The sequence below is a fragment of the Bidens hawaiensis genome, unplaced genomic scaffold (genome assembly GCF_021521415.1).
Source record: "Bidens hawaiensis isolate Kalapana, Puna unplaced genomic scaffold, B.hawaiensis_p1.1 tig00028046_1, whole genome shotgun sequence".
Classification (NCBI taxonomy): domain Eukaryota; kingdom Viridiplantae; phylum Streptophyta; class Magnoliopsida; order Asterales; family Asteraceae; genus Bidens; species Bidens hawaiensis.
Window position 1 is genome coordinate 56,467 of NW_027494558.1, and position 19,125 is coordinate 75,591.

The 19,125-nt window shown below is 37.8% G+C and overlaps 1 protein-coding gene across 1 annotated transcript; it reads right to left on the bottom strand.

Annotated features, from left to right (window-relative positions):
* Positions 1-11,772: 11,772 nt before the first annotated feature.
* LOC143576282 (uncharacterized) lies at positions 11,773-12,222 on the bottom strand. Its single transcript, XM_077060411.1, has one exon. The coding sequence runs from the start codon at positions 12,220-12,222 to the stop codon at positions 11,773-11,775; it is 450 nt and encodes a 149-aa protein (XP_076916526.1).
* Positions 12,223-19,125: the final 6,903 nt, after the last annotated feature.

The window sequence follows — 19,125 nt, forward strand, 5'->3', positions numbered from 1 at the left end:
ACACCGGGGTGCACGGAATACTTCGTCTTGTGGGCTTCATCAAGTATTCTTTCACGTAATCCTCCCTTGAGAGGAACCCATATTCGGTTGACAAAGTACAGGGTACCGTCTTCTTTGGATTCTAAGTTGTCAACCATACCACGGAGACCCTCGTCTTTGATATTATCAGGCTTCAAAGCTTCTCGTTGGGCTTCGTGGATAAGGGTGGTGAGGTTCGTACTTATAGTTAGCCCTAAGACTTTAACACATGATGTCTTCACCCTTTCTTTCCTGCTTAAAGCGTCTGCTACAACGTTCGCCTTTCCAGGGTGGTACTTGATTACACAATCATAATCATTCAATAATTCAACCCACCGTCGTTGCCTCATGTTTAATTCTTTTTGATCAAATATATGTTGTAGGCTTTTATGATCGGTGTAGATTGTGCAATGGGTGCCGTATAAGTAATGACGCCATATCTTAAGTGCAAACACCACTGCGCCCAATTCCAAATCGTGAGTGGTGTAATTTTTCTCGTGCACTTTGAGTTGTCGTGACGCATACGCGATGACTTGATTTCTTTGCATAAGGACACAACCAAGTCCTTGATGCGAAGCATCGCAATAAACTACGAAGTCATCCATCCCTTCTGGTAAGGCTAGAATAGGTGCACTGCAAAGTTTCTGTTTTAGCAACTGGAACGCCTTTTCTTGTTTATCTCCCCAATTAAACGACTTATCTTTCTGTGTGAGCGCAGTAAGGGGTTGTGCTATCTTTGAGAAATTTTCAATAAACCGTCGATAGTAGCCTGCCAGACCTAAAAATTGTCGTATTTCCGTCGGCGTCTTCGGCACTTCCCAGTTTTTAATGGCCTCTACTTTTGAAGGGTCAACATGAATTCCCTTCTCGTTGACGATATGGCCTAAAAAGTGTACTTCTCTTAGCCAAAAATCACACTTTGAAAACTTTGCATACAACTTCTCATTTCTCAACAATTCTAAAATCAATCGAAGGTGTTGCTCGTGCTCTTCTTCAGTTCGGGAATAAATTAATATGTCATCTATAAACACTATCACGAACTTGTCAAGGTAAGGTTTGCACACTCGATTCATTAAGTCCATGAACACGGCAGGTGCGTTCGTTAGCCCAAAAGGCATGACTAGAAATTCATAATGACCATACCTCGTTCGGAACGCAGTCTTTGGTACATCGTCCTCGTGTATCTTCAGCTGATGGTACCCGGATCGTAGATCTATCTTGGAATAGAAACTAGATCCCTGTAATTGGTCAAACAAATCATCAATCCTCGGTAAAGGGTACCGATTTTTGATGGTCAGTTTGTTAAGTTCCCTTTAATCAATACACATACGGAACGAACCGTCTTTCTTCTTGACAAATAGTACCGGGGCTCCCCAAGGTGAGTAGCTCGGGCGTATGAAACCCTTGTCTAGTAGCTCCTATAATTGATTCGATAGTTCTCGCATTTCCGAGGGAGCTAATCGATAAGGTGCTCGCGCTACTGGTGCAGCTCCTGGTACTAGATCGATTCGAAACTCCACTTGTCTTTGAAGTGGTAACCCTGGTAGATCTTCTGGAAAGACATCGGGGAAATCTCTTACTATAGGTATACTTTCTATCTTCCTTTCTTCATCCTTCTTCTCCACCACGTGGGCTAAGAAAGCTTGACACTTCTTTCGCAAGCACTTTCGTGCTTTCATACACGAAATTAACTTCATCACAGTGCCAGGTCTTTCTCCTTGAATAGTCAGCGTTTCACCACTTGCCAAGGGTATGCGGATTTGCTTGTCATAACAATTAACTTCAGCATGGTTCTTTGCTAACCAATCCATGCCTAAAACGACATCAAAACTTCCTAAATCTATCGGCAACAGATCTACGTTAAATTCATGTTCTCCCATCACTAGTACGCAACTTTCCACTATATCGTCTGATCGTAACTGTTTGCCATTAGCTAATTCTATAGTATAGGGCATTGCTAATTTACTAGGTGCTAAACCAAGTAGGTCTTTAAATTCAGTGGATATAAAACTTAAATCCGCACCAGTATCAAATAACACAGACGCATAGTGGTTGTTAAGTAGGAACGTACCAGTAACGACATTTGGGTCTTCCTTAGCTTCACCCGCCCCGATAACAAAAGCCCTAGCTTGAGCTGTATTCTTCATCTGAGACAGTTCTTGATAAAATGACCCGTATTTCCGCACCCATAACAAGCTCGTGGTGTCGTTTTCCCCGGTTCTTGCTTCACAACTACTGCACTATTCTTAATTCTACACTTAGCTTCCACATGTCCTCTCTTGTGACAATGCTTACACACAATACTTGAGCAGTCACCAACATGATAATACTTGCATTTGTCACACCACGGGTTTGACCCGCTATACGTCTTCCGTGGTTGATCCATGGTCTGGGCGGCATACACTTTCACAGTTTCTTGTTTCTTGACAGGGGGTTCTTTGGAACTTGACCCTTGATTACGAGAGGCCCAGCTCCTCTTGTGATTGTTATGGAGGCTGTTGCCGCGTTGGGAGAATGGTTGGCTTGCTTCCTTCTGAGTTGGCTTTCCTAGGGTGCCAGCTCGTACTGCATCTTCTGTCAGACTCAGACCTAGTTCAACAGCCTCGGCCATGGTCGCAGGCCTAGTGGCCGTGATTGGTCCCCTGATAACTGTTGCTAATCCCCAGATGTACCTTTCAACTCTCTTTTCTTCAGTGGTAGCCATATGAGGAACTATTCGGCATAGCTCGTGAAATCGCGTGTTATATGCTGTGATGTCGGCTCCCTTCATGGTGAGTGTCCAGAACTCATTTTCCAACTTCTGCATCTCAGTCCTTGGGCAATATTTCTTTTCCATCATCTCCTTTAACTCTTTCCAGGTCTTGCCATAGGCCACGTCTCGGCCTAGGGTTTGTACTTGTAAATTCCACCACGATAGGGCTTCATCTTGAAACATACATGTCACATACAACACTTTCTGTTTTTTCTGTGCATCCACTGATTGCTATCACAGATTCTGTCTTCTCGATCCAACGGATAACTCCTATGGCTCCTTCCGTTCCCTTAAAGGACCACGGTTTGCATGTCATGAAAGTTTTGTAGGAACATCCTCGTTCCTCACCGCCAGTCTCTGGAGCTACATTTTCAGTGTTTGCGGAATTCCTTCGTTCTTGACTTGAGTCGCCCCTACTGGCTTTGTAGGCGGCTATCGCTTGCGCTATGACTTCTTGTAATTGCGCAGGTGTATTAGTTAAACTGTCGTTCCTTCTCCTTGGCATTTTCCTTCAAGTTGAGATTAAGAAGGATCGGTTAGTATTGGCATCACGCTCGTATGTAAGTAGTTGTAGGGTTCGATACTTATTACATTCACACCCATATATTTGCTTATAGTCATACTTATTAATCATATACTCGCATACATAGATTTTATTATTACATCTCATTATACCACATCGTATACTCATACTCATATATCATAATCATAACTTCATTACATCAAAAGATTTGATTACATAAGTTTATGTTTAAGTCTACTACAAACTCCTACAACATACAAGCGTTTTGCCAAAAGATCGGATCGTAGTCCGTAATATATTACTTCCCATACATATGATTACTACCCGCTAATACTAGTCTATAGTCGCTTCATGGCATCGGTGGTGGCGGTGGTGGAAACACGTCTCCCAAAAAGGCTTGAATTGTCATAACCTCATTTTCCAATTTCATCACCCTTCGTTCGGCGGCAGCGGCCCGCCTCGCTCCCACATCAGCTAAGTGCAATGCATCTCTTACCATATGCTCCAACTTTAGCACTCTCATCCTTGCGTCCGAGATCAAGTCATAGTGGTTATCAAGGCGGAGACTGGTCTCACAGGCCTTGCCTTTCACGCTCTCCATAAACACCTCGACCCTCTGCTCCCAATCCATGAGCCATTCATCAAGGGCCTTTCTCTCAGCCTCGGCGGCTGCTGCGGTCGGTGGTACGGGGACCTCTGTATCATCGGAGGTAGCGCGCCCTTGGGGGCGTGAGGACTCGCCTACCTCATGTATAGTCCGGGGCACCTCATCGTCGGAGTCCGTGGCATACCTTTTCAGCCCGGCGGCTCGTATCTCCTCGGAGGGCACTGCAGCCAGCTCCTCCATCTCCTCAAGGTCGTCGTCGTCATAAGTTACCTTGTCGTCCTCATCGAGCCTGATTACCTCGGTAGGCTCGTCATCGGAGATCTCTATAGGATCATCAGGAATTGGAACAACGTCGCTCATATGGACACCGCTGCTATCAGTGTTAGAGTCAGAGCCGGAGTCGGAGTCAGTGATGGCTAGGCCATGATATGGATCATTGTTCGGGAAGGCCATCGCTGAAAGGATTAAGGTTTAATTAGTGATAATATCGCTTTTTTTTTTCTATCCCTTATTTTGGTCATTCCTATACTAGACCATTAGTTGCGATAAAGGTGTCGTGAAGACACGTGCACTCTCGTGTAATGCAAGTTTTGAAGACATGTCATGCATGAAAAACGTTTTCATGAGGGAATCTAAGGGGTTATAGCCTAGACTCAGGGTTGAATCCTAGTTCGCTATAACCTTGGCTCTGATACCAGTCTGTCACACCCGGTCCATAGGCGGAAACAACCGGTGTGCGACTCATGAAAGGTTTTCGAGAGCGCGGTTAAGCAACAACTATATGATAAAATATATGAGGATTTCATTCATAATATAAGTTTTACAAAAATATCCATAAAAAGGTTTACATATAACATATTGAGATTTCACAGTTATGTCCTGCCGAAGGGAGATATAACCGTGAAAACTCCAAAATATAAAATCCTCATACATGAAATTTCCATAATTAAACATAAAACCGTAGTGAGACACCGTGACCTCTCCACGTAGCTAAATACCTGAAAGACACGTAAAATAATTTAATCAGTATAAACTGAGTGAGTTCACAAGTTTTGTGACTCGATAAAATGCTTTATAATATAATTCTCATAACGTCATGAATGCAGTATCCATGACTTGCAGTGTAACGTGAATACATGAGTTCGTAACCATTCCTTGACTATATATATACACCATAAAGCCCCACATAACATCCCACGAGTCCACGAGGGAATAAATAAATCGGAAAACTAAGCACCCGTCTTATAAAGTGGCGCGACCACTTACGAGTGGGTTGGTCAAACCAGTAGTACTACCCGTAGAGTTCCTCGGCTATAGTTGCCTATAGTTTATGGTTACAATATATACCGGGGACTTTATGTACCATGAGCGCGCCAAATATCTCATGTACACGCACATTGTAAATCAAGATATACACCATGATAAAACATATTTAAACACGTGTCCCTCGCCCCGAAAACAGTTTAAAACATAGTGAAAATAGGGGCTGTGAGACTCACCTTAAATGAGGAATAATGTTCCGTTATACTTGGTGAGTTTCATGTATTATATCATATACGTATGCACTTCAGTACATAATATATAACTATTAATACTTAGCCCGATACATACTTATGAGGTGACGGTATATATGTATACTTTTTATACATTAGCGATACGGACGTTAGACAACGTCTTATACTTGTTATGTATTTCCGTTATATCCTCTTTATATATATATCCTCCGAGCATTAGGGAATGCTCGATACAAATTATTCGTCGGTAATCATGACGTTCGTGACATGCTTTAGCCTAATAGGTTTTGGAGCTCTCATCGTTAGTCCCCAGGTAGGTAACGGGCCCATCTATGATATATTCAGCTACCAGCCTAGACAGGACGTCCCGACTACCGGCACCTCCACCCTTCCAGTTACTATCAATGTCCATCACAAAAACCCTTATTTTATATTTATATGTATGGCACATATATAAGAATATATGTGTATTAATTGTATATATCATTTCCTCATGTATACGATAAGTATTATTAGTATTTTCGTCTTCGTAACATATAGTTATCACATCCTTTGTTTTTATAACATTATACATGGGTATTTATATTTTCATTTGCGTATATAGGAATATACGTGTACCTTGTATTTTACCCGTACAATCATCGTTATTTTTATTTCCAAGACTTGATGCAAGGATTGCACCTTATGTTTAATGTGCACTTTTATTTATACTTTTATCTTTATTACTAGTACTCATATTTTATCATTATTATTATTATTACTATTATTATTTTTACTTTTATAACAACCCGATACGGTTTTTAATACGTTAGTTATACCCTTTTTAAAGTTTAACATAACCAAAATTCCATCTTTACATTTATATCATCTTGTTTATTTATAAGTGGGTTTTACTACTCAAGATCATTTTTACCTTAACTAGGTGTTCTATTAACCTTAACCTTCCTTAAACACCCTTTAAATCCTTCATATCTTTTACTTAACATGATTTATCCTTAATTATATGTCATTTCAACACACTTCAAGTTTATGTTTATGTCTAATCACCTCATTATGTATATGTATCTTAGGCTTAGTCCATGTTTTTCTACTAAACATTACATGGCATTAGTACCTTGGGAATGTCGGTTTTTGAGCGATTTAAGACGAGATCCAAGTTCCTTGACGTTAACCACGATGTTAAGAGTCTACAATATGTTCAAATAACATGAAATAGGTGGATTAGGGTCAAGTAAAATGATGAGACCGTGGCTGGACAGAATCTGTGTTTTTCCAGCCACCATAAACTGTTACAACTCGAGTTTTCGGCTTACCTAATGCTGAAATGAAGCCGGAAATGGATGTTCAAAAGGTGGTTCGTGATCCTTGCGAGTTTCCTTGGATTCCTAAACAAGAATCACCCAAAAATACCAAGTGGTTTGTGAGATATGAACAAAAGAAGAGAGGGGGGTACTGCTGGAAAATGCAGTTTCCAGTAGTGACCTTTGAAGGTTCAAAGCTTCTTACCGAGTCTTCCGGGCAGAGATCCGTTCAAGGCTTTCTACCACGGTTTAAGGATTTCTTCTAGCTTTCCAACGATATATAGGGTTCAAGATGTTCAGAGCAGCATTATAGAGAAAACGGGTTGCAAAGAGGCGGCTGTGGTGGTGCTCTGCTGCTGCCTTCGGCCGAGAGAAGAAGAGGTTGGTTTGGAGCTATGTTTCTTGAGTTTGTGTGTGGTGTTTTCCATCCAAGTACTTGGTCTTATTTATAGGAAAACCCAAGGGAACACATCCCTTGGTTTGGGGGATTATAATCTTATCAAATCAAGTGCAATAGTGATCAAAGTATGGTGTTTATTGTTGTTTATTTGAGGGAATGGGGGAGGCGGCCATAGGGAATGGTTAGGAAGATTTTTGCTTGATCATGTAGTACATTCACAATTATGATGTTGAAGATGATGATGATACATGATCATGATACATATGGATGCATGGATAATGGTTTATAATATTTAATGTGGTGTTTGTTCCTTGTACATTAAAACTGAATGGGAAGAGGTTGGGGTTCGGCTTTGGGCTGCAAAGGGAAGGTATTATGGTCATTTAATAAATATATTGGTTGTCCAAATGTAGTGCTAAGTTCAATCTTGGTTCGGGTCTTAAGTGGATAGTCGTTAGGACGAGTTGATCATCGAGTAAACAAGTTATGGAATTTATATTGGACTTGGGTATTATGAGCTTCTCTTAATTTATTTGGTCACCTATAAAGTATTATAGATGGTATGGAACCCGGTATTTATTTCGGTTCCCGGTATGATGTATATTTAAATTTAGCCCGGAGTTATATTCGGTTAAATAGTGCTCCATATTGTAATCTTTCATGGATTGTTTAAATTATTAACTTCATATTATTTTGACTAGTATACCTTTAAACACTTCATAGTTTCATATCTTGATCGTCTCACTGTATAATGTGTCATTAATTTGGCCGGTTCGGCGACTATATTCCATTATTTAAACGTTTTTGACGTTTCAGTCCTAATTAGGGAATTAGGACATTATTGGGCAAAGTCTTACCATTACCCATTATATTGGATCATAGGTATATATTTAGCTTGATATGTTTGTCGCCTCTAAACTATTACTGGGCTATCTTCATCATATAGCCGTTCTCATCGGCACTTTATACAATCCTATAGGCATTAACGACTGTTCTCGTCCACATTTCAAGTATACTATGGTTTATACCTCATATAAATTATATAAATGACACGTAATTTTGATCAATTATAAAGATTAAAGAATATGGAAAATTACCGGGTGTCACAAACGCCATGGTGCAAAGTGTGCGGCGGAGATCACTGGGTACATGATGCTTATGAGCGAATGATGATAGAAACCTAGGCACGAAAGGCTGACTTCGAATCACTTTGGGTAGAACCTCCATACCGTTTCGCATATGATCTGATGGGGAAATTCTTAGGTTATTGATGGTCGGTTAATTTGTATATGTTTTAGTTCATTTATTGTTTAGTTTTAACTGTTTATTCTAGAACTATCGATACTTCATACATGTATTATTGGTTTTCAGGTCACAGGTGTTAAAGTGCTCAGTTTGGACCTGTTGTGACATGGTATGAAGACCCAGGATGTCCATCACGTAAAACGAGGAATCTTATAGAAGTATGCTGGTAGCAGGACCCATCGCGGTACGCGATGGGCTTGCTGAGGACCCATCGCGTACCGCGATGGGTGGTAAAATAATTTTTGACTTTTTGGTCAATTGCGGTACGCGATTGACCATTGAAGACCCCGTCGCGTACCGCGACGGGTGGTGCAGACGGGAAATTTAGGTTTATATCATATTATTCATCAAAATAACCCTAACTTCGTTCGGACGAACCAAAGGCGATTCCAGCAGCTCGAAGAGGCGATTTCCACCACCATAACTTGTGCCAAGACCTCCCGCATGATCCATATCATCCGTATCGAAGATTTGATGATGTCGTGGCTCGGCTAATCTCCTAGAATCACACCTGGGATGTATAGTGTGTAATCTTTAAAGTTTTTTTAATTTGATTAAGAACACTTGTGTATAATTATTGATGATTGATATCTGATTATTGATGTTTGGTATTTCTGTGTGTTCGGTCGGTTTAGGTTTACGTTGGTCTGAACGATCTGTTACCAGTTGCTAGATAATTAATCATATAACTGTTTGGTCAGATTGAATACGATAAAACATACAATTGCCCTTAACTGAGTCACGCTGGCAAGGACTGTTTGATAACCAGTGTCGTGTGTAAAGTAATTGTTGATATCTAAGGTTTTGTCTGATTGATCAGTTTTCAGTTAATCGCTAATAATTAATCTGTTAGGTTGCATGAGAAAACTTTTGGTTGCTTACTTGAATTCTCGGGTGTGATTTGCTTTGTTAACTGCTTAATACTCGTTTACTTGTTCGTTGCTTAGTTCTCCAAATTCATTTAAATTGCTTGTGTGATCAGCACTAAAAACCAGTTAGTTCATAATATTGAATCTGTACACGAATTACATTGACCACATACTCCTTGTGATACGATACCCTACTTGCTCTAACTATTTTAGAATAATTAGGTTTTTGATTGACTCAAACGACGGTCATCAGGTATACAGATTCATTGGGAAATATATTAGAGCCCACCCCAGAATTGGAGGCAATAATGGACGATGTACTGCATGCTATTGTGAATGACTCAGTATATGTTCTACCTCCGAGTCAAACGCTTATCAAACCCCTAAGTGAGATTGAGGATTCAAGAGTAGGGGAAGAGATAGAGGAGGAGCATTTGTCCTCATTGGATAAAGAAGGTAAGGATCCATCCGGCCATGAAACAGGTAAGTACTCTTTTACTAGCTCAATTAAATATGATGATGAATATGAGATCTCTAACCCTTCAAGTGCTTCTAATTATAATGATTATTTCTATCCATTTGATGCATCACACTTGTCTTATGAGAATGATAAGATTCAGGATTTAGAAGGAGACATCAGAAGTCTGAACTGATTAAAAAGGCGAATGTGGTTGTCTTGGATATTAAGGGTTGTCATGAAGAGCTTGTGGAGGGTACCTCTATGGAAGTAGATGATATGCAATTTTACCCGGGTGGTGACATTGAAGGAATAGAAAGATTAATTCTCAGAGAGACACCACAAAAGAGGGCACATGTATACTTGGATCAAAGGAACTTGAAGGTGAGGATACGGCATACGAAACAACATAAAAAGTTGACACATAGCAAAGATGACATCCTCCTTCATTACACGACTCGTATAAAGTTTGGTCCATGTAAGTATAAGTCTTGGTGGTCCGACCCGTTTCATTTTTTCAAAATCTCTTTAAATTTTTCTGGTGAGTTTTTCCCAACTAATAGTAAACGAATAAAACGAAACGGGTCGAGTAGGAAACGGATAAAGGAGTAGCCACCCGATTAAAATTAAGATTTGGGGTCTGGCTGAGGACCCGTTAAACTAAGCGCTCTCTGGAGGTAGCCCTAGCTTTAGAGTTTTGTTTCTTTTATTTTATTTTTTGTTTAGAATATCTCCTTACAAAAAGCCACTCGTACTCAATCTCTATTCGAGTCAACCAATTTTAGGGAGTATTCTTTATTATATAAAAATCCAAAAAATTTAAAAATCTCTACTATATATAAAGAGGGAGTGAATGACCTCTTAAAAGTTAAGAGGTATAAATTGTGATTCATAAAGTACAACATATAATGCATAGAAAAGATAAATTTTAGGGGCCTTTGTGTCTTTTAGTCACAAGTTCTACCGTAAGCATTCATTCTTTCACAATATAGTTACAATATGTACCCCTCAAGTTTACCCAATTTTTGTATATTTAAAATATAATTACAACTTCTACCTCTCATCTTTACCCATGTATATGACAAGTTTATTTAAAATTCTTATTCTTTCTATATCTTTTGATATACTATGTTTTAAATAAAACAAAATTTAGCGTTACGACGTGCTTATTTTTGTCAGCGTTTCGATATAAAGTTTTCTCAATATCGAGTTGTAGATTATAACGTACAACTCAATGGAGCATTAATCTACAAGTTAATAAAGAACTTTTGTAATTAAAATTATATGGTAACCATAAGCCCAAATGCCAAACCGTTCCCTCCACTTTGTAGATAAAATTAGTTTTTCCTTTTCAAACCATCATCCTACACAACCGTCAAGTCCCTGATTTTGAATATGCGCCTGTAGCATTTCTGATTTACAATTTCTCTTCATCTATAACTCACTTATTTACTGCGATTGAAGCCCTAAAACATGTTAGAATCATCCCTAACATTCGTGTTCTATTTGATTGAGTTACAATTCACCATTTAGGATGCCTATAATTCGATTATCAAGAAGATGTTATGATTTCCACAAATTGGGAAAACTTTTCTTAATTGCTATTATTATTTATTTGCTAATTATTCTTTTTTCTTGCTTCTCAAAAACCACCGCCATTTCTCTACCTCTCTCTCTCCCTCGATTATCCACTGTTACAGGTCGGTGACTGTGTTCTCCTATGCGTTTGGTCGGAGGAGTTAATCCTATTTGACATTGGTGGGTGGTTCACCTGCTTCATTGTTAGCTACAAATTGAGATGAAAGAATCCAAAGAGAAAGAGATACCACAATCAATAGCTAATCTTTATTATTCTCAACTAATCAGTACTTATACAACGATATCAATTAACTTCCTAACTGCTTATCTAACTGACTATTACAATTGTTACACTTTTAGTCCTTTGACTTCTTAACAATGGCCACACAACCCTTTGACTTATATTTTGTCACTAACAAAACTCCCCTCGTAAAAAATATTCTTGTCCTCAAGAATTAAAAGCAGGAAATCTCAGCTGAAACTCATTTTCAAACTCCCAGGTTGCATCCGTAAGAGGAACACCGTGCCAGTGAACTAACACCTGATGAACCAATTTAGTACCCCTGCGAACCAATCTTTTATCAACAATTGCTCGGGGCTGGAACATGAATTTAGGACTTGCAGGTAGAGGAATATTAGGTAAATGATTACCATGAGCTTTTTTTAACAAAGACACATGAAAAACTGGATGGATTTGAGAATCTGCAGGTAAATCCAATTTATAAGCCACTGCACCAATCTTTTCCAGAATAAGAAAAGGTCCATAAAACTTGGGACCAATTTTAGAATATTTCTGAGTTTTTATAGAAGATTGGACAAAAGATCTCAACTTTAAGTATACCGAATCACCTTTTGCAAAAACTCTTTCACTTCTGTGTTTATCAGCATATTGTTTCATTCTATTTCTTGATTCACACAGAATTTTTTTAAGGCTGGTTATCATAGCCTCTCTATCTCTATGTAAAAACTCCACAACTTCCACCTTTGTATCATTAGGTATGTAGGGAATATGCAAAGGGGGAGGGTATCCATATAAGGCTTCAAAAGGGGTAACCTTTATAGATGAATGATATGTGGTATTGTACCATCACTCCGCCAAACTCAACCACTTCAACCATTTATTAGGTGTTTGCATACACATACAATGCAAATAGGTTGCCAAACACCTATTCAAAACCTCAGTCTGACAATCACTTTGTGGGTGATATGCTGTAGAATAAGCCAACTGAATCCCTTGAAGTTTCATAAATTCTCTCCAAAATTGACTTACAAAGATCGGATCACGGTCAGACACAATTGTAAGAGGATTACCATGCAATTTGAAAACTGTATCAAGAAAGACTTGTGCAATCTGAGTGGCAGTAAAAGGGTGGGCTAAAGGAATAAAATGGGCATATTTGGTTAGCCTGTCAACAATAACCAAAATGGTATCTTTACCCTGAATTTTGGTAATCCAGAGATAAAGTCCATAGAGATGTCGGTAAAAATATGTGTGGGAATAATTAGAGGTTGCAATAATCCAGGAGCAGCCATCGGTTCATACTTAGCCTGCTAACATTGATGACAGTCCTTAACAAACTTATAGACCTGCTTTGAACAACCTTTCCAATAGCAGAAATGCTTAACCTTTTTTAACGTTGGTACATACCCTGAATGACCTCCCATTGAAGAAGAATGGAACATAAACAAAATGTCATGTTTTAATTGGTTATCATTCCCAATCCACAACTTAGTTTTTCTTCTTAACATATTATCACTCCAAGTAACATTTGGCATTTGTTGTCCTTTAACCAACTTTTGAATAACAGATTGAAGATGGGCATCATGTTCCCATGAAGCCTTAATTCTCTCTAATAATAAGGGATCAATAGTACTCATTCCCAACTCAAATAATGCCAAACCTGGCATTCTAGACAACCCATCAGCCACTAAATTTTCAGTCCCTTGTTTATACACTATCTCATAAGTGTATCCCATTAACTTGGCCAACCAAGTCTATTGTAATGGAGTAGTAATCTTCTGAGTTAACAAAAACTTCAAGTTCTTATGATCAGTTTTAATTAAGAATTTTTTTCGTAATCAAATAATGGTGCCATTGCTTAACAGCTATCATGATTGCTAAAAGTTCTTTTTCATAAACTGAAAGAGTAACTTTCCTGATAGAGAACGCTTTACTACTGAAAGCAATAGGATGGCCTCCTTGCATTAGAACCGCACCCATACCTTGAGAAGAAGCATTTGTTTCAATAACAAATGTCTTTGTGAAATCAGGAAGAGCCAATACTGGGGCAGAAGTTAAGGCAGTCTTCAACTTGTCAAAAGCCGCTAGTGTTTCCTTTGTCCACACAAAAGATTCATCCTTTTTTAGTAACTCAGTAAGAGGCCTTGCACAAACACCAAAAGCCTTGATGAATCTTCTATAATAGCCTGCTAATCCCAAAAAACCTCTTAATTATTTAAGATTTTGAGGAATAGGCCATTCTTGAATGGCTATTATTTTTTTAGGATCAGTTCGTACCCCCTGCCCAGATATGATATGACCCAAATACTCAGCTGTAGTCCCACCAAAAGAACATTTAGATTGTTTGGCCATCAATTTATGCTCTCTCATTAGCTGCAACACTTGTGCAAGATCAATGGCATGTTGAGTCATAGTAGGACTATAAACTAATATGTCATCAAAGAACACCAAAGTGGTTTTCCTCAGCAAAGGTTTGAATGTTTCATTCATTAAGGACTGAAACGTTGCGGGAGCGTTAGTCAGCCTAAAGGGCATGACCATAAACTCAAACAAGCCCTGATGAGTTCTAAAGGCTGTTTTATGGATGTCCCTCTCATCCATTCTGATTTGATGATATCCAACCCTCAAGTCAAGCTTAGAAAACACAGTAGCACCTCCTAACTCATCTAATAACTCCTCAATAAGTGGAATAGGGAATCTATTTTTTATAGTAGCTTCATTGAGCTGTCTATAATCCACACAAAATCTCCAAGTTCCATCTTTCTTCTTAACTAATACTACCGGTGAAGCAAAAGCACTTTTACTATTTCTTATTGTACCAGCCTCTAATAACTCTTGAGTCAACTTTTCCAAAACATCCTTTTGACCAGCAGGATACCTATAAGCCCTTTGGTTGATTGTGATATTTTCATCTTTTAACAAGATTCTATGATCACAATTTCTTTTAGGGGGTAGAGTAGTAGGTACCTCAAAGATATCTTGGAACTGATGTAATAAAGCATCTAATTGACTGCTAGGGGTAATGTTGGTAATAGTGGTATCATGTTGAAAGGAATCAGAACCTACAGCCTGCAGACTGTAAAGTTGTGCAGATGCTACCCCATATGACAGTAGACTTTCCAATTTCTCAGAAGAACAAAGCTGCATACCCGCAGAATCTATACCTTTTAATTCAAACATTTGATCGGCTACTTTAAATTTCATTGTTAATTCCTTAAAATTCTACATTATATCATTAAGAGTTTGCAGCCATTGCACTCCGAACACCATATCATAATTGCTTATTGGAATCAACATAACATCGGTAGTGAACCAGTTACCTTGCATGCTCCACTTGAAATTTTCACATAAGTGGGTACAGGACAACTTGTTACCATCAGCAATGGTAATACTCAACTCACTAATAGACTTGACAGGACATTTCATCTTAATAGCCAAATCTCTATTAAGGAAATTATGAGTAGATCCTGAGTCTATAAGGATTTGTAACAGCTTTGTGCCAATTGACCATTTTACCCTCATGGTAGAATATGAATTTACCCCATTATTGCATTTAAGGAAATACATGGATCTTGTAAATCTTGTCTTAGGAATTCTGCCACCTCTGAATTACTTTCTTCTTCTACTTCCACTATTTCTATAGAGAACAGTTGCTTATTCTTACAATTATGGGTTAGTGTATACCTTTCATTACACCCAAAACATTTACCCTTGGCCCTTTTTTCTTCAATTTCTTTGTGAGTTAATCTTCTTGAGTTCGTGGTTTAGGTTTAAGGATTGGAGTCGGTAACAAAGGAAGATTAGCACTACTGAAGTTTCTGTTACCATAATCTGTATTTTTGGAGACAAAGATGAATAATAGGATGATTTAGAAGATTTACTGCTATTATGTTGGCCTAGTGACATATTGTCATTTTGAACCCTAGCCAACATGTAAGCCTCTGGTAAACTCCTAGGTCTGATCAATTTCACAGGATTGCCAATTTCAGGATAAACAGCTCTTAAAAATAAACTGATTGCATATTCTTCACAAATATTGACCCTAGTCAAAGCCAAATCAAATTCTTTACAAAATTCATTGAGATGGCCATTTTGTTTCAAATCTGCTAATGATGCTATAGCATATTGATTAAGAACCAAACCAAATCTTGAAGTAATAAACCCTCTATACTCAGACCATAACATTCCCTCAATACTACCACCCCTTGATTTCACAAAAGATTGATGCCAAAGTAAAGCTGCATCTTCTAAATGAACAATAGCAAAACGAACCTTAATATTTTCAGGTGTAGCATCAATTTCAAAAAAGTGCTTCACTCTACATAACCAGCCTTCCAAGATTTCACCATAAAACTTTGGAAATTCCATCTTTGTTAGACGATTATTACTGTTGTGGTAGGAATAAACTTGTGAATTACTTGTTGATCCTCCAAAATTGTTATGCTGATGGTTAGCTTGATTATTACTCAATGCCTGAATACTTTGGAGAATTTCGTTCATCTGATTCTCCAATTGTGACTTCATGGAGGCAATGTTTTCAGCATTCTTTGTTGTAGCAGACTCTAAACGAAGCAAAGATACATCATGTTCTTGAACCCGCTGATCCATAGACTGATTGCGAGTCGTCATTACAAATTGAGATTGAATCATGTGTAATTGATTCAATTAGGGTTTAACTGACGAAATTGGGGAAAAACTGATCGAACAATGATCAATTTTAGAAGAACTGAATCAAATTGAACCGGAATTGAATGATTTTTGGATGAAACTGATCAAGCAATTGACCAATTTTAGCTAATCGAAATGAAAACGAGACGAACAGATCGATAATCGATCGAATTTGGTGAGAGAATTGAGCGTGTTCCGGGGAATAACTGCTTTGATGCCAATTTGTTAGCTACAAATTGAGATGAAAGAATCCAAAGAGAAAGAGATACCACAATCAATAGCTAATCTTTATTATTCTCAACTAATCAGTACTTATACAACGATATCAATTAACTTCCTAACTGCTTATCTAACTGACTATTACAATTGTTACACTTTTAGTCCTTTGACTTCTTAACAATGACCACACAACCCTTTGACTTATATTTTGTAACTAACATTCATCATGCGGTATTCTTGAGTCTAATCGGTAAGGGTGTTGTTGGTTTCTAGCTATTTGTTTCTCTCATGATAAATCTCTAACCGGTGAGTTGATCTAAACATTTTTTCCAGATCTCAATATTATACTTCATGTTACCTGATGGAGACGACCTCGATTGATCCTGATCATGCGCCTTCTCGAAAGGTTTATGTTATATAATTTTTTTTGGTTTTGATTTATTGTGATAGAAACGATGAATTGTTTTTATTTGAATTACTTTATGATATGGTTAATATCCCCAAATATAAACCTGCTGTAATTTACCCGATTAACTTGCTATGAACTGTTTAATTTAATTTACATAACATCTGATATAGTGATATATAGATTTTAATGTTGAGATGCTAAGTTTGTAAAAAATAATGACTATATCCAGAAAACATTGATATGTTTTTGCATCAAAATACGGAGTTACGGGTATCAACGAGCCGAGCCCGAGCTTAACTAGGTTCGAGCTCCTCTCTTTTCAAGTCCTTTTTGTAAAGCTCAAGCTCAGCTCATAAGTTGTTTTTTCAAGCTCGAGCTTGGCTCGTTTATTATTTATTAATTTATTTATAGTTTTATCTCATTATTAATTTTTATATGTTGAGAAAAGTCTTTAACGAGCCTAAACTCGGCTTATGCTTGTGCCAGTATTTTAAACGAGCAAAGCTTGGCTCGAGCTCGGCAGTACAGTGCGAAGTTAATACTAGAAGTCCAAAATAGTTGAAACTCTATATTATATAGGGATAATCAAGGCTCAACGAGCCAAAATGATCTTTTTATATAATGCTTGAGCTCGATAATTGAACTAGCTTTTATGACTTATTTTACTTAACTCTATTGCTTTTTTATGTTACAGATTTATTAGAGGGGCCGAGGTACTTGAAGAGGATAAATGAACGCCAGATAACCCCTCTTCATAAGGTGACATCCCCCCCCCCCCCCCCCAAAAAAAAAATAATAAAGGGTGAAATTCTAAAGGTCTTTATGTTTTGTTTCAATCTTTTGTTTTTGTGGCAATTTCAATCTATTTGCTACTATTTGCACCTAGGTTGTGCTTAAAATTTGCATATTGTTAGACACAATGCGTATGGATAAGATCCTTATGCTAGGAATTTGGGATTAAAACCAACACATAACTTGCATCTATTGAGGTTCAAATCTTACCTCCCCCGAAGGACCAATGTTTTGTTGATGTCACTAGACCCAGAGTGGCAATGTTACTTAGTTTCAGAGACGCGGTTGCTAAAAGCAAACAATCACCCATGTAGTGTGAAGATATCCTGCAAACCTTACGTATTTTCATATTTTGAAGCATAATATGCATTCAACCATTCATGGTATACTTTGTGTTTGTGATTATTATTTTGTTTAAGTATTATTAATGTTAATATTCTTTACTTAAATTTTGTTACTTTATGTTTTGATTCAGTCTAAAAGAAAACGACGCAATAAAGGTCCATTTGGGGAGCACCTGCTTCTTGTTTCGTGCTAAAGAAAAATGATAGCTTTAATGATCTGCAAACAAATTGTGACACGTTAAATTAGAGATGCACAAAAAAAGCAGGTATGTACCTTGTAAACCGGTTTCTGACCAGGCTCACTTCACCAAAAAGTTCGGTTTGTGCAAAACCACACGACTCAACCTGTAGGTTCGTATACCAGTGCATAATCGCATTCATTGAACCGGTTTTGGGGCCGACCCGATTTGAAAATAAGAAAAAAAAAGTTTCATTTGTCTCGAACCGATTTTTAACCTGATGTGATTTGTTAAGATCGAAGAATTTTCTTCCTAAACTGGTTTATAATCTGGACCGGTTTTCTACAAGGCCCATGCGGTTCAGTTTATAAACCGAACTTTTTTTTTCAAATAAACTTGTTTTTGTACACCTGTACACTGCATTACCTTTCACATAACTTCGTTAGACAGTTATATTAATTTTTGACATTTTATATTATTACACTAATGTAAATATAATTTGGTGTTTTTTAATTGTAGGCTGATATTGATCCCGCTATGGTTATACAAGGAACCGAAGTTGCGCAAGAAAGCAATGATATTATCATCTTAGCTGATAACCTTATGACAGTTGTCAAGGTATTTTTTTGCTTATTATGTTGTATGTGTTTGTTATTACATTTATTTGTTGTTCTTATATTATAAGACATGTGGTCCGATTCAAAACATTCGTTCATGTCAATCTTCATAGATACATTTAGTTACAACCCTTTATTCAGTTGTCGAGGTATTTTTTGTTACCTTTTTGTTTATATATTGTATGTGTTTGTTAGTACATTTATTTGTTGCTCCTATATTATAAGACATGTGGTCTGATCCAGATCATCTGTTCATGCCAATCTTCAGAGATTCATTTAGATACAACACACTGTGAATGTTGCAGGTCTTGTGATTAACGTTGTTGTAGCAG

Bases quoted from the DNA above. Each gene is read 5' to 3' on its own strand.
- LOC143576282 (XM_077060411.1), bottom strand. From the start codon at position 12,222: ATGAAACAATATGCTGATAAACACAGAAGTGAAAGAGTTTTTGCAAAA.